This window comes from Tigriopus californicus, chromosome 2 (genome assembly GCF_007210705.1).
Source record: "Tigriopus californicus strain San Diego chromosome 2, Tcal_SD_v2.1, whole genome shotgun sequence".
Classification (NCBI taxonomy): domain Eukaryota; kingdom Metazoa; phylum Arthropoda; class Copepoda; order Harpacticoida; family Harpacticidae; genus Tigriopus; species Tigriopus californicus.
Genome location: NC_081441.1, coordinates 2,283,441 through 2,298,585, shown reverse-complemented (window position 1 = coordinate 2,298,585; position 15,145 = coordinate 2,283,441). Strand labels below are relative to the sequence as shown.

Here is a 15,145-nt window from a genome sequence, read left to right as displayed (position 1 = left end):
TGTAGCCTCTTGTGCATTGTTATTGTCAACTGAGTCCGCCCATCTATTTGGTGTCGACTCTCCACAATAATACCGGTTCACTTCATCCTGAACTGACCGCCATCTTGGTCATTTTGGCGGGCCTGACGTCAGCCGTTCAACACTCTTGGATGTGACCTAAACCGCTTGAACCCAGAAAGAGACTTCACTAATTGAATGGAACCGCCCGAAGTCAAGGTTGGACCCAGACCTTTCTCTGGATTGATAGCCATTCGGAACCGCATTCTCAATTCCTCTCTCTATTAGGCTTGTCCACTGAGCTCCAATTTCATATATTTCTTAGATTCGCCATTCTTCCCCCGCCCCACCTTTCTAGTTTCATTCATCACCCAACTAGCAGTCACCCTGTAGCGAGTATTATTATCATCATCAGCTGCCTTGCTCCCTATCTACCTACCACCTAATAATAAGGTTATTCCAGCCTTTTGGTGTTAAACTTGGTCGGACCTCAGCCCGCTCATCCAACCATCCCCCCCCCCTACTTTCCCAGGTCAAGATGGGGGACGAAGAGGTGGGTAACAACTTGATGCGGGTCATCCACACCCTGTCCATGTCCAATTCCGGTCAACAGCGCGAAGAGGAGAAGCAGAAATTGCAGCTCAGCTTTCGTCGCACCGACCAAAATGTTGACCGTATGATCATGGAACACCAAAGGAATATTACGCGCGTGATGCAGCTGCACGCGCGGGTCAGCTCGCGTCTCTCCAGCTCACGCGCCAAAGTGCAAGCTATTCGGGCCGGCCTGTACGCCTGCCAGGAGCTGCTGCACTACAAGCGTGACGACTTGAAGCGCCATTGGCTGGATGGGATTGAGCAGAAGCACGTGGTGCAGACGCTGCACAAAATTAAGGACGTCAAGGACCTGCCCGAGCTCATTGAGTCGCTCATGGCGCGCGAGCGTTGGCTGAGCGCGGCTCAAGCGCTCACTTCCCATACTCAGTATTTAGATTGCGACCTGCGCCAAGTGGATGGCTTGATGGAGATCAAAGCGGCCATTGATCATAAACGGGAGCTTCTGTTTCAACGGTTGATGTTGGATTTGGATGGCATTCTGTATGGGACGGCTAATAGTGCCATCTTGCGCCACTATGTGTCTAATTTGAACACCATTGAAGGCGGCGAGGGCGAGCAACGGAATGTGCTGCGTGATAAGTTCCTGTATGACTTGAAGCTCTTGGACGTACTGCCTTTTCGGAGTCGCTTTGGCGCCGAGATGAAGACGTTGCGGGAGCTGAGTTTTGCGCTGACCGAAGCCAACCGCGAGCTACTGACTCGCCCCAACCAAGACAAGATGGAGGACGGAGGGCCCATTGCCAAGATGAATGTCTTGGTCGAGTCCTTGGTCGTGCTCGGGCGGATCAATGAATGCGTCGAGCATCTGTCCGACGAGCGCGAGAGTCGCCTCCGAACCATAATCCACCAATCCACGCAAGCCTTCACTCAACTCCGAGAGCGATCCGATTTCTCATTGCTCCTGCCCTTGTTCTTCTGCGTGGTGGACCAATACTACACCGTCATGGAACTCTTTGAGGTCTGGCTGGAGGCCGTCCGACTCTCCACGGCTCGACACAATGTGTTTGTTACCAAAAAATTGGACATGAAGGATGTCAAATTCAAGATGCATTCCATGTTGCGGACCTTTCTCTCGGAATGTTTCGAATCCAATGACCAAGCCAAGCTGCGACATCGCCACGCCCACAGTGACGGTCACACCTCGAGTTCGAACGAGAGTGCCAGTGAGCACTCTGGCGATCTGTCATCCTTCTTTTTGCGGAGGCCTCGACCCTTGCGATCCAGCGGAAAGAAGACCTCATTGTTCAAGTTTGATGCCTCCTCCGTGGGCATGAATCAGTCGGAAGTCCAGAAGATCAAGAATCGTCAGAGCATCATGTATGGTGTGGCTGAGAAAGGTTTGATCACCACGCGAGAAGAAGATGATTTGGGTTTAAAGATGCTAAAGAACTTGAGTCTCCAAGAGAAACCGCGGATTCAGAGCACTTAGAGCTAGCACATGAGCTTCTCATGATTGTTTGCTATTATTGGCTTGATCATGTTCATGGCATGGCATTGTTAAATGCGTTTATAGAGTATATTTCCATACCTGCACATCGATCGATCAAAAATAGCTCGCGTCAAGACGAAATTTGATTCAATTGGTTATAGAAAAAGGCCGCCGGTGTTGGTGCTTAATTTAGGGTTCAATTACACATGTACATGAAGCCATAACCCGGCTTGATTGAGATGCACAATTTCTCGGCCGGATGTTTTCGACAGGAACTCTTATCAATTTCAAGGTATACATATCAATTTGGTTTTGAAAGCGAGAGATGTACAACTGAAAGCTTGGGCCAAAAATCAGATAACCCACAAGAAACGGCCGCAAGTAAATTAAGGAAAGGGGCCAAAAGAGCAACAAATTGTTCAGCCGAAGTTTTAATCAATTTTTAATAAAACTCGTCCACTTTTCAAGTCAAAACTGACAAATGTAGAAAAAAAGACGGGCAATTAATTTGCCCGTCTTCAACAGCCCTATGATTAACCATCGAAAACCCAGTAACTTCGAACTATTAGAAATAGATATGGACTGTGAAGTGTGCTTCTTGCCAAATCGGCCTCCTTTTGGTCATAGCGGCTCTGAGCCCCTTTTCGAATTCAAATAATAACATAACGAATGTAGATTTCTTCAATGAAAGGCTGGTTATTTTTATATCATTTACTTGTAAAGTGGTTCTTTCCAAAGTTGTGTTGCCAAAAGCTCATTTAGCTGACCAAGGGCAGACCGAAAATTCGAATTGAATAATTTTGGACATATCTCCAGAGTTCCCTGGGTGGGCATGATTTGGGGCTCAAATTTGCGCAAGTTCATGGTATGAGATGCTGATTTTGAATAGACTGAACGATTTAGGAGATGAGAATTTTTCGCAGTCCACACCTCTAAAAGTCCGTGCAATAATAACTGAAGTGGCTTTACTAGATGCCTAAATAATTATGGGCTTTTTTCAGTTCTGACTCCCTCGTCACCCTGTTGATAAAGTCTCAAACCCAAACATCGTGGGAAAGATTGAATTAATAGTTCTGTTCTGGCGGCATGATTCTGCCCAGTGTGAGCGGTGGAGGTGGCTCCGCCCCACCCCCGCCCACCCAAGTGACCGTGCCGCAATCGGGTGGCGCTTTGGGCGTGGCCTGGCAACGTGGTAACGCCTTGACCCTTTTCCCCACCCGATTCCCGCCCCTGGATCGGTCGGCGGGGGGTGGGGCTGCTGGGAGTTCCGGGGGTCAAACTCAGCCTTTGACGTTGGTTTCCTGGGAGCGCTCTTTGTTTGAACCCGTTTTCCGTAAACTCATTAACGAATCCGCCCAGATCTTCATTCAACTGCAAAGAGGCGTGGCACCCGGTTGCCGAGGTAAGAACGCCCACCACCGGCTTTGAGTCCAGACTGCTATATATATAGATTACTTATCAATGTATCCCAGTGTCACGGATCGTTCTCGCTTTTATGATAATACCCGATCAATAACAAAAGCTCGCTGTTCTCGTTCCTACCCGCAGATGTGGGTCGCGATTTCTACCTGCAGATATCTCGCCAATATCGCTCAGTGATTCGGGATTGTCAGGAGCTTTTGGATGGGGCCGGAGCTGACCCGAATACCATGGCCGTGGATGGGACCGGGGATACTCCATCCGTGGCTCAATCCGAGCTTCTGTACAAGCTCGAACTCATCTGGAATCTCGTGGAAGTGCTGGTCATCGAAACCCGGCCAGTCAGTAAAAGTCAGCCCGACATTTTCCGTTGGAACGGACTCACGCATGGATCTCTCTGATTCCAGATGGGATCATCCTGCCGCAATTGGTTCAATGGTGTTGCTTGCATTTTCCCGAAGCGGATCAGAAAGCCCGCCACGTGCTCACCGAGAACCCCGAACAGCCCGAGATGCACGCCCACTTCTGGGACGCTCTCCTCTTGTTTCTTATCCAAGGTAGGATCACGGATCACGGATCAGGAGGAGGAACCACTCCAAAATTCAAATCTTCAACTTTGACAACAAAACATTCTGACCTTGTGAGATACAATATCAGTGTTCTGGATGGCCGATTGAGCCTCTTCAGAAATTGAAGATGTTACTCGTACATAGAGAACCCGGCCACAATGTGCATGCATGCATGCATGCATCTCTCGGCACTCATCTTTTTCCCATAACCATTATGATTTGCTTGAAGGTCGCACGGAGCAGGCTCAAAAGTTGCTGCGTCTCCACTCGGATTTTGGCAACACGGAGGCGTTTGGCTCCTTGGACGAGTTGATCCGCAAGATGCCCCGTTACTCCCCCCAATTGATGATGAGCTCGGTGGACTTTGACTTCCGCTTCAAGCACTGGCAAAAGGAAGTCCGGTCGCGTTTGGACGAAGGCGACTTCGCCTCCAGCCACGAGCTCCATCGCTTGGCCTTGGTGCTCTCCGGGTCCGAGGAGGCCCTGAGCGAGATGGCGGACAAATGCGAGACCTGGTACCAATGGATGATCGGCAAGCTTTTATTCACCCAACCCGACGTGAAATCCTACGACTTGTCCTACCACGCCCAGCAAGCCATCAACAAATTCGGCGGTCTCAGCGGCATGACGTCCCTCGACTCAATCCTCTTGGCCGTCATGGAATCGGACATCGCTCAAGTGATCAACGAGCTCAGCTCCACACTGGACAACCATTGGTTCCCCGCCCATCTCCTGGACCTGCTCTACCACACGGACCCGAGCGCTTTCGAGACCAACCCCGAGGACGCGATTGCCGCCGCCAACGCGTGCGGCAGTCTCCGGGAGTATCTGATCCTCGAGTACGGCACGTGCCTCATGTCCCACCGCTCTCTGTGGCAAGTGGGTGCCCTCTACATGGACCACTGTCCCACGCAGGGCAAGTATCGCCTGGAACTGCTCCTGGAGCGGATCCCGCTGGACACGGAGACCAAGGCCAACAAGATCATGGCCATGGCCAATGAGCGAGGCATGTACTCGATCGTGGGCTCCACGTGTCGAGTCATGGGCATGCAGGCCTTGAGGGAGAAACGCATCGGGAGTGCCATGGCGTGGGCCTTGAGATCGCAGGACGCGCAGTTCACCACGTTCTTGGCCGATCAGTTGTTGCTTCAGTATTGCGAGGAGGGCTCGTTCACGTCGGCGGACCTGCTGGACCATCTGGGCTCGTCCATGGTGTTGTCGGATCGCTTGACGTTCCTGGCCAAATACCGCGAGTTCCACCGCTTGTGCTCGGAAGAGCAGGATTTCAAGGCGGCGGCCTCGCTGCTCCACTCGTTGATGTGGTCGAGGATGGCGCCCAAATACTTTTGGGTCACGCTTCTCATCGATGCGTTGCCGTTTGTGAGTTGTCAGGACGAAGTTTTGCTCTCGTCCGAGCAGACTTACGAGCTACTTCATTGTCTACAGGTGCGTATGTGCTCAGTTTAGGCTCTTCTTTGGGGTAATAAAACCTGGATCTTGTTTTTGAGCTTCTTTCGAAGCTATCTTAAGAGAAAAATTAGAACGTTGGTTTGAGAGTAATTTATTAGTAGAAAAACGAGGGAAAAGTGCACTTGTGTGTTTCATTGAAATTATTAATAGGCCTTCCCATGGATTGTTTGACGATACTTGCCTTTACTTCAACTTGTTCGATTTCTTCATATCCAGGTACTTATTTCACATTTCAGGAGATTTCCAAAGACGAGAGTTTACCTAAAAAGCAGAAGTTGTTATTAGAGGAACACGAGCCGCAAATCCGACTGGAATTATCCCGTAACCTGGCCATAGCTCTAATGGAAGAAGGCGACGAACAAGCCATAACCTTGGCTCGATGAGAGACCTCTGTGTGTGTGTGTTCGTATTTTGTAATAAACAAATGTATCAAAATTCAATCCTCTTGCTGTCACTGGTTTATTATTTAATTTCCTACATGTATAAATAATAGCTGCTCCGGCGTCTGGTCGGCTGGTTCGATTCTTATCATCATCATCATTTGTATCACAATCCGTCGTTCCTCAGCACCGCAGGAGTCTTCCCTCCGTCACATGCATGGGAGCATGGATGGGCATGGGGCATGAGTAGGCTTGGATGCCCTAGTATCACCTGGACGACGTGGCCGCCACCAGCTCCCGCTCAGAGTTCAAGGCCAGGGGGAACTGCTCGAGGATGGGCAGCTGCTCCACAGCCGTTTTGGCCGTTAGGAGGGCGTGCATGAACTTGATCTTCCAGTTGTTGCCGAACGACAGGTCGCGGACCAAGCCGAATTGGTGGTGGAACGTGCCGCAACAGGAGGCCTCACGGTGAAGAGTGCCGCATACCGACACGATGACTAGACCGTGCGGGTCCATGAGACCGCGCACGCCTTCGGAGCAAAGATTTGGATTGTAGGTCAGCCCGAAGCGAGCACTGATGTCCAGGATGGCGCCGCAGACGGCGGATCCATCCTGAGCGATGTGCATCACTTCGGGCGTGATGGCTTGAGCGCCGTTGGGCGGGCTCGTGGCTTGGTTCATGAGGCAGATCTTGGCCGAGGCATCTGGGAAGAAGTGATCGGGTTGGAAAGAGGCCGAGGGCTGAGGCGAGGCCAGGGACTGGTTCAGCGAATCATAGAACCATTTGACAAACGTGTGCGCCAGGTCTTGGACTTGGGCCTCTGGAACAGAACAAGCGCAAAAACAGGTTGAGATTGGGTGAGGTGTCTGAATCAATGATACCATATTGAATGGAACAATGATCGACGTGACTAACGAATTACAGAGTATGCACGGAATGTAATAAAGGCTATTAAAAAATTGGACATGAGGTATCTTTTTTTGGGCGAAAGGAAACTACAAGGGCTCTTTTATAAAAGACAGTGCAAAGAATTCAGTGCACTACCGAGGACCTCCCAGCCGATTTCGAAAAACACACGTTTTGTCTTGCGATACCTCCCAAAAAAGGGATGATGGTCCAATCTGAAGACGTTTCAAAGTCAATATAGTGACCGAAGACATTAAATACGGGATCTTTAACTCTTGCTTATGACGTATGAGCAATATCCTTGAAATTATTGTAATAGACACGTATGAACATATATTTAGTGCCTCATCTTTTGTTAAGGGACCGTGTTTTCTTTTCCTAAGCTATCTTTCGAAAGTTGGAACATCTTGAAGGCTTGCGTTTAAAGATGTAAAACAAAAATTCGGAAGACACACTTAGTGCTTTAGTATTAACGTGGAAGGGTACTGACAAGTATTTTCACATCTCTTTTGAAGATGTCGTTTGGTGTTTCCGCGTTTGCTCTGTAAGCGAATGATTCCATATCGCTGACGCTTTAGAAGAAACTGTTTTCACTTATTTCATTCATTTTTAATAAACTCTGGGGAAAAAATCATGGGCCATTGATTCAGCCTTGACCTTATGTAAAAAGAACCTTTTTTTTATCATCGAGACCTACGACACATTCCCTCCAAAGGTTGCAACACCCCCTAAAACCAGGTATCATCATCATCATCATCATCTCACCTGAGGAAGTCGGTCCATAGGCCATAGCAGCGCCGGTCAGCCCGTTAAGCGGCCCCCCGTTGGGCGAACAGGAGTGGGGCGACCCACTGGCCCCACTCTCCGTCCCGCTGCCATAACAACTACTAGCTGCGGTTCCTCCGCCTGAATGACCGGCTGCTTGAAACACAGGCGGTGAGCTACCCCCGCTGTCCTCATCCATCATGCACATGACATCCCCACTGCCAGTGCAGCTACCGGCACGCCGATTGAGCACAAAGGCTAGATTCGGGCCGGCGGGCGCCAGCCCGTCATAGTTAAGACTGCACAAGGAGGAGTACGAGGTATTACGCGAGGGCGCCGGCGCTTCGGGCAAGCTATCTTCCGGCTCGTTTAGCCCAGCCAAACTAGCCACGCTGGCCGCGCTGGGCGCGCTGGTCAAGCGTGGGCTCTGCCAGAACTGCAGAACGTGCGTCACGATCTCAGCCTTATCAGATTGCGCCGTCACACCCTCCACGCGATTGGCGGACAAGTATTTGAAAAGCACCTCCTTCTTGACCTTGCGCCGCTTTAAAAGGTCTTCGGCCGTGTCTGTGTGCAAAATAATGGCCGATATGGCCTCCAAACTCGACTCGGGTAGGATCAGGCGCGCCGTCACGGTCTGCGCCAACGAGGCCAAGTCCGACGAGCTGAACAACCCCGAGGAGAGCAACTGCGAGATGCCGTGCTTCTCTCGCTCACTCAAAGGCATCTTGTCCGGTTACTCGATAAGGTGTCACTCCCACTAGGCCGCCCATTCACATGGCTCGTCCTGGCCAGTGGTCAAAGTTACCAGTACTCTTGAAACGCGGGTAATGCGGCGAAATGGTTTTACTACGGAATTGCGCCGAAAATCTGAAGGGGTCACACACATCGATGATGATGCTGTTGTCATGCCGTTCAATACTTCATTTCTATGGACATGAGTGACCTAGAATGCCGAGATAAGTTCATGCGTAGTTCAGGAGCTTCTTTTCTCGGTTGGCAACTCGACAGCTGACTAGTGGGGCAGAGGTGCGTCATTGGGCGTTGGGTCTTATCGGTTGGAGTAGTTTGGGAATGGGGTACGAAAATGATGAGTGCAAGTAGTGGGTAGGCCATATTTTAAGCCAATTAGTCACTGGCCGTGATTGAAAGGCCAAAGGGTCATGTCAAACATTCATGGGGTGGCTTGAGCTCAGCGTGACCAGGGTTGCTCTGACCAAAACAACCAGGAATGAAGCGCAATTTATCACAACCGATGCATCACAAGGATGGGTTTCAAGTCAGGGTTTTTTTTTTTTAACGATTTCTTTTAAGCAAGGCTTTTTCCTCCCTATGATTTGATGCATCGGAACAATAATTTTGTAGAGCTGCATGTGTGTTTGTCAGATTTTCTGATAAAGCAAGAGGATTTTCATTAGCATGGTTGTACACGCCTATTGGTGTAACTCAAAACTAACTTTAAAAAACTAAAGTGTCGCTAATAAGATTACTAATGATGGCTGTTGCCAAGGGCACTCAGGACATCTCACTTGGGCCTTCCTTCTTTCATCATCATGGCCAACAGTATCAGACTTGCCACTGAATTATTTTGCCAGTCAGCCTAAATCCATTAAATGAAGGTGCAGATATGCATCCTCCAACATTCACAATATACTCGGATCCTTTCTGTTGCCACATCTTAGTTTTACCAAAAGTTTGAAGGCATTTGTAATTTTGTGTGGAACAATGTGAAAGAATCGTGGTTGGAAAGGGCCCTTGTAATGCCAAAGAACTAACTGAAGAAATCTTTTTTTTCCAAACGGCAAGACTGTCAAAAATCAGCTGACCTTATTCAGAGATTTGAAAGATTGTAGCTTTCCTGATAAAAAAAACTATGCGGCCTATGACAGATATTTCGGGAGATAGAGCAAACTCAGGACATGAAATAGATTACTAATTTCGCTCAATATCAACATCAGCCCTGAAAACAGCAATTTCATGTCACTTTATTGTGCCTTTGATATCTTGTGTTATTAACCTATCTTGAAAGTCTCTGACATGGCAGAATTCATGTTACTTAAGTCATGCTTTTGAGCCTGTTCATCATGTCCATCCATTTCGCAGGATGAACAACAACGGTGAATTAAAAGCATGTGTGTGTGCATCGAAAAGTGCGAAAAATAGTGTCCTTGGGATTGGCATTGTGTCCTCGTTAGAAACAAATCATGTCCATTGCTCATAATCTAGGTAAGTCTAACGGGCCTTTTGAATGATGGAATGTTTATTTACATGATGCAATTCTGTTTTTTGATATGGCCCACACCTCTTGATTTGGTAGACCTTTTTGAAATAGGTTTCCAGAGTATTGCTTGTAGGCTAGTATTAAGGTGACGTATTACCAAGTAATATTTCTTGATCCCAGACGAATGATCGATTTAGTAATGTAGCTTGTAACACAAAGCATACAGACAAGAGTTTGGCAAGCCACCTTTATTGTGAAGGCTGTAAAGAGGGCCAATGTTTATTTTTGTCTCTTTAGTCGATTCTACTTAAAACCTTTTTGGAACGTTTCGGCATTTTTTCAATTTTCTCTTAAAATGTCCATTTTTGTTAAAAGGAAACTGGATTACATGAACAAGGTTGCGCTGGACTTACTTTAAGATTGAAATTAATAAACCACTTTGCTTTAAAATGTTTGTTAAACATGAAATGCGTTACACTAAGGGTGTCTATCCGAAATTATTAGAGTGCCTGGCAATTCTTCGAAAAAATGGTTGCTGATGCCGTAACGCCATGAAGAGAGATTCAGTTAAGTTGGGTTATTAAAGACTTGATTTCAGTTTAAATATGATTTTAGATCATTCTAGAGCGGAAATTGATTCTTTCGATTAAAAAGACAAGATGGCGTTTTCCCGAGGAAAAATTGTTTTCGATGAAGCAAAAATCGTCTCTCTGGCTTTAGTCCGATATAACCGAATATAATGCCACTGAAGCTGTCTTTCTCTTATGCTTTCTTTGAAAATTCAGCAATAATTAACCTTTCCGATCCGTTTTGTTCTTCATGTCTACTACTTTAGGCGCAGATATAGGCCCAATGGTATGTGCCTTTTACCATGAATTACTTTTTCAAGCTTTTAGGCTTTTTTATGGCAATTATTTTTTTGTTATTTCTTTTTTTTTGTCTTTATCTACCTATTATCCTCCGCCTAGCGGTCCTACTTACTTTGAACTTACCCTCATCTGAAATAATAGCAGACGCAAGCAAAGCTTATGTAACAATCTTGCATTAATTTGTGGCAAATAAAGAAAAGGTGAAAGGTTAAAAAAGATTACAAAAAGTGTAGTCATGGTATGACCAGATTTTTGAAGGCATGGGTGGGGTGACAGATCTGTTCTGTTCAATGATTGCCCATTTTAGATGGCGTCGCCAACAATCAGCTACAGCAATAAAACCACAACAATCCTCTCCAGTTTTTGTTGTAGCTTTCATGTTTGTTAGATGGGTGAACCAACATTTTTAGTCATGGGCATGGGTATTGATGAATGGACGTTAATGATGCTTTACCCATTTTTTTTGTTTTAGTTGGGTTTATGGGACTCATGGCCTTCGTAAACTAAATCCAGCTCACACATGTTAAACATAATTTGGTATACATTTGTCGAATTGCTCACTGATTTACGGTCAACAATCTCCAGAACCTTTTGCATTGACATTAATAAAGTAAGATTATCTGAACATTGTTTAGTAAGCCTCGTTACATTCCTACCTGGATCGAGGAAAATACCAATGTTCGCCGTAAGCCGTAAGAATTTTATGTGATAAGATAAATGCATTTTTTTTCCAATCGTACTTATTTTTCTACACAGCGCTCCCAGGCACAACACGGTTTCCCTGAAAACTCAAATTTCACAGATCTTCCTACCAAGTCATCATTTATGTACATAATAACTAATTTAACCGTCCCACTTTACCTGTGTCACCCTGCATGCCCATCAGAGAAAATTAGTATTCAAAACTAAAAACCTCAAAGCTTCGCATCAAACAGAGAATAGAAGGTAAATAATAATAATAAATAATAATGTGTCACTTTAAAAACACGTTGTTATTGTCGGTCAAGAAGTGCTCGACATGGTATCGTGCGGATCGATCCAATGGCATCGGTTTGTCCCATAGTGCCCGGCAGAATTTCGGTTCGTTTCCCCCGGAAGAAAGGTCGGGAACATAACTCCCAACAGCAACTTCCGAACACTTGGAAAGCCACATCCACATTGAACCTGCAAGATTTGACCCCTTCCTTGTCAAATCCTCGCCTCCGTTACATGACATTGTATGATCGGATTGTTAATGATAGCACTTACTTGGACTGGATGCGGGTGAAATTCCCGGGTCCGTTCAAGATCAGATTCTGATCATTCGGATTGATCATCTGGATTCGTCCTTGGCATTCGGTGGCCAGATCAGTGTCCGGAACTTCAATGACTTCTTTGATGACATGGTACTTTCCTTGGCCATGAGAGCCGTGGACAAAGACGCTAAGAAGGAGACCGAGTAGAAAAGCAGCCCGCATTTTCCAACACTAATATGGATCTGCGAATCCACACGAGCTGACTGGAATGGGTAGAACGTCGGTACTTTCCTATCAAGTTCTTAACTTCCGTCAAGTGGCATCCATGTATGACGTTGAAGGTGTTAAAATGAAAGAGGGGACATTGAACGATGACGTTTTTGAAGGGCCAAGACAAATATTCCTACCTGACTGGGAAATTCCACCATTTGTCAAATATTCTCAGAACCATCAATAAATAAACTGAATTGCATCAAGTGCCTTTGAAAAGGGTATATTTGTTACTTATCTACTGATTTCATAGAGCAAACTGAGAATTTTAAAGTAACTTATCACGTAGGCAAAGCAGTATTAACGAATTGACAACAAAATGAAGTTGCGTTGATTCGTTTGTTTTCCAAAAAGTAACTGCTGTTCCATTATATTTTGAAATGGTGTAATTCTAACGACCCAAAAGATTCGAAAATTACTAATTCCTTTTTCGTCCCCTAAAGCGGCCTCGATTTTTTTTTTCCTCGCTCCTCTCCAAACAACTGAAAGAAACTTGAGGCTTTGGGGGCAAGCATCCCTTCAGCAATAAGTATCTATCACTTTTAGGCCAAGTGGATTTTGTTGGATTCCACTTTGAGCCACAAATCATTTCGGCTCTTTTGTAGGTTGTGGTCTTTTTTAGAAATATTTTCCTCGATGTACTCTCGGTGTATATTGGGGAAATTGTCCATTTTATTCATCTGGAATGTAGAAGTGAGGCCCTGATGCGAAAATAGTCTTAAAATATTGACTATTTGGCTGTTTAGAAATGTAACAGTAACGAGGGTATACGTAGAAGCCTTCTGATGTCGGATTTCATGTTGCTTATTTGTTTAAGTGTCAATGCGATGAGGGGTTCATTGAGAGGGGCGGGGTTCTGCCCCTCTCCTTTTGCCAACGTTGGGAAATACCAAAAACATCAATACCCAATCTACCCATGGCAAAAGTAAAAATATCGAGACAAGACTTTAGGTTTTGCCACTAAGATTGGGTTTGTTTCTGATATCCTTGAGGAGCGTTTTTCACATTTGAATTGTGAGAATCGCAAATTCAGGATATAACTTGCGCTAGAAAAGAAAAGAAAAGAAAAGAAAAATTCTCAATAAAGGAACCAATAAAGGAAACATGTATTCATTTTACTTAAATTCACATTTATGCAGGCCATTAAAGACCTCACTCGTAGATAATGGAGGTAAAGATAATATTGAGCAGGTCTCATCTATGAAAGATCTAGGTGTAGTCCTCCAAAGTAATGGAAAAGAATTTCGATTAGCATATCCAGTTGAAAGAGGGTACAGCTTTTCAGATGTGTGGTTGGATATGATAATGATTTATTTACGGTACACAGACAGATGTCTTTAATGGATTCAAGGCACAAATATCTTTGCACAATCACTCAAGAGTGAATCTGATGAGTAATCGAGTTTGAATTTGCTGATCGATGATAACCGGGTATTGAAGATTGGTCTGGAATGCTTTGGAGGAAGTTATCCAGGTCCTCTTTGAATTTGGGGAGAGGATTTTTTTTCCAACATAGATGATTCTGAGGGAGTAGGGCAGTTTGTTGGAGAGTCTTGGGCCTCTCTCAAGAAATGAGTGGCGCATGATAGATTTAGCACTCGCATTCTTGTTGTTGTTCCAATGAGGTTGGATACATGTAACACTTTCATTGTCTCGTTGGACGAAATCAATGTCCCTGCTATGGGACAGCTCATGGATACATTTAAAAGTGTGCCATCCGTGTCTCCTTTGCACACTGTTCAGGCATAGATGCTGAGGTCGATCCCAGTAGGAGAGTTTAGACATTCCTGTGATTTACCGAGTGAAGCGCTGGAGAATACTCTCCATTTTGTTTAGTTCGCCAACAAGATAGGGGCTCCAAATCAATGGGGCATAGTCCAGATGGGGTTGTACTCTCGCTGAGGTGAATATTGAATTTTCCATCATCCTGAAGAGTAACACCAAGGTCTTTGATGCAAGCGAAAACTTCAATCTCAGCTCCCTCATTATCTAAGTGATGTTGAGGGAAAGCCGATGAGCCATATGACATGATCTGGAATTTGGATCCATTTAGTTTCATGTTGCTCTCGTCGACCCATTTGTATACATTATCAAGGTCCTCTTGGAGAAGGGACCAACAATCTTGTCCATTTCTACCAAAGATGAGCTTGGTGTCGTCAGCATAAGGCGAGATCATGCAATTCTTCACCTGGCCAGGTAAAGGTGAGATGTATGGGATAAAAAGTATTGGCCCGAGTATCGTGCCCTGCGGAATGCCTGAAATGATCTTAACTGTAGATATGGCCCACTTTGACCCTCTGTTTCCTATTCGTAAGGAACGATTTGATCCATCTTAAAAAAACTCTTGGGAATGTTGAGGTTATCGAGCCTTTGCAAAAGTAAGCCATGACCCACCTTATCGAAGGCCTTTGCAAAGTCCAGGTAGATGACGTCTACTATTTCATGCCATCTCATTACTGCTCGCATATGTTCCAAGTGCTCGATGAGTTGGGTAGTTGTACTCATTTTAGACAAGAAACGATGTTGATGACTTGGGATTTGACCACTTGGGATTAGATGGCCCAATGAAAACTCTTTAACCACTTTTTCATAAATTTTGGCATCAATGAGATGGGACGGTAACTCTTTGGGAGGGAGGGATCCTCACCCTTGAAGATTGGAGTGATGTGGCCCATTTTTAGCGAATCGGGGAAAACACCAAGATTGATGAGCTTCTTGATTTGAGTGGTCAGAGCTCGAATTCATTCAGGTGCACATTCCTTGAGAAAGGCTGCGGTTATACCATCAGGTCCGGCTGAGCAGGATCGGTTTTGGGAACCTATAGCCCTGAGAACACTTTCCTCTGTGATGTTAAAGGGAGGATCATCCAAGGGTTTGGACAGCAGATCGATGAGCGGTACGCCACGGGGGGTGGTGGAAAACACATTTTTGTATTGCTCGCTGACTGTTTTCGCTTGCTATGCTCAACTTGTCATTTAGGATGACACCATCTACGATGA

At 45.9% G+C, this 15,145-nt stretch overlaps 5 protein-coding genes across 6 annotated transcripts in view; 3 read left to right on the top strand and 2 right to left on the bottom strand.

Moving 5' to 3' along the window:
* Positions 1–15,145, top strand: part of LOC131892744 (all trans-polyprenyl-diphosphate synthase PDSS1-like) — an 81,554-nt gene that overhangs the window by 53,612 nt on the left and 12,797 nt on the right. The window contains exon 2 of one of the 2 annotated variants that reach the window (XM_059242578.1): positions 9,685–9,777. In XM_059242578.1, the coding sequence (XP_059098561.1) occupies positions 9,756–9,777 (22 nt within the window). In that variant the 5' untranslated portion in view covers positions 9,685–9,755. Of the gene's footprint in view, positions 1–9,589; positions 9,778–15,145 lie in introns of those variants that run through there. The other variant, XM_059242577.1, reaches the window with a different exon arrangement.
* LOC131892741 (exocyst complex component 4-like) lies at positions 426–2,145 on the top strand. The gene has a single exon (XM_059242574.1). The coding sequence runs from the start codon at positions 536–538 to the stop codon at positions 2,039–2,041; it is 1,506 nt and encodes a 501-aa protein (XP_059098557.1). The 5' UTR covers positions 426–535; the 3' UTR covers positions 2,042–2,145.
* LOC131892756 (nuclear pore complex protein Nup85-like) lies at positions 2,583–5,939 on the top strand. Its single transcript, XM_059242596.1, is given in 5 exon segments — positions 2,583–3,443; positions 3,590–3,828; positions 3,831–4,017; positions 4,259–5,475; positions 5,736–5,939. Coding segments are annotated over 5 exon segments (2,106 nt in total). The 5' UTR covers positions 2,583–3,127; the 3' UTR covers positions 5,883–5,939.
* On the bottom strand, positions 5,942–8,808 carry LOC131892743 (uncharacterized protein C3orf38 homolog). Its single transcript, XM_059242576.1, has 2 exons — positions 7,552–8,808; positions 5,942–6,700 (listed from the first exon to the last, which is right to left on the bottom strand). Exons 1-2 carry the CDS (start codon positions 8,276–8,278, stop codon positions 6,147–6,149), a joined length of 1,281 nt encoding a protein of 426 aa, XP_059098559.1. The 5' UTR covers positions 8,279–8,808; the 3' UTR covers positions 5,942–6,146.
* Positions 11,498–12,220, bottom strand: LOC131892754 (uncharacterized). Its single transcript, XM_059242593.1, has 2 exons — positions 11,890–12,220; positions 11,498–11,805 (listed from the first exon to the last, which is right to left on the bottom strand). Exons 1-2 carry the CDS (start codon positions 12,096–12,098, stop codon positions 11,634–11,636), a joined length of 381 nt encoding a protein of 126 aa, XP_059098576.1. The 5' UTR covers positions 12,099–12,220; the 3' UTR covers positions 11,498–11,633.

Excerpts from the sequence above, each read along its gene's own strand:
- LOC131892741 (XM_059242574.1), top strand. The coding sequence starts at position 536 with ATGGGGGACGAAGAGGTGGGTAACAACTTGATGCGGGTCATCCACACC.
- LOC131892743 (XM_059242576.1), bottom strand. The coding sequence starts at position 8,278 with ATGCCTTTGAGTGAGCGAGAGAAGCACGGCATCTCGCAGTTGCTCTCC. Across the intron at positions 6,701-7,551 it reads CTATGGACCGACTTCCTCAG|AGGCCCAAGTCCAAGACCTG; the intron begins GTGAGATGATGA and ends GTTCTGTTCCAG.
- LOC131892754 (XM_059242593.1), bottom strand. The coding sequence starts at position 12,098 with ATGCGGGCTGCTTTTCTACTCGGTCTCCTTCTTAGCGTCTTTGTCCAC. Across the intron at positions 11,806-11,889 it reads TTCACCCGCATCCAGTCCAA|GTTCAATGTGGATGTGGCTT; the intron begins GTAAGTGCTATC and ends CAAATCTTGCAG.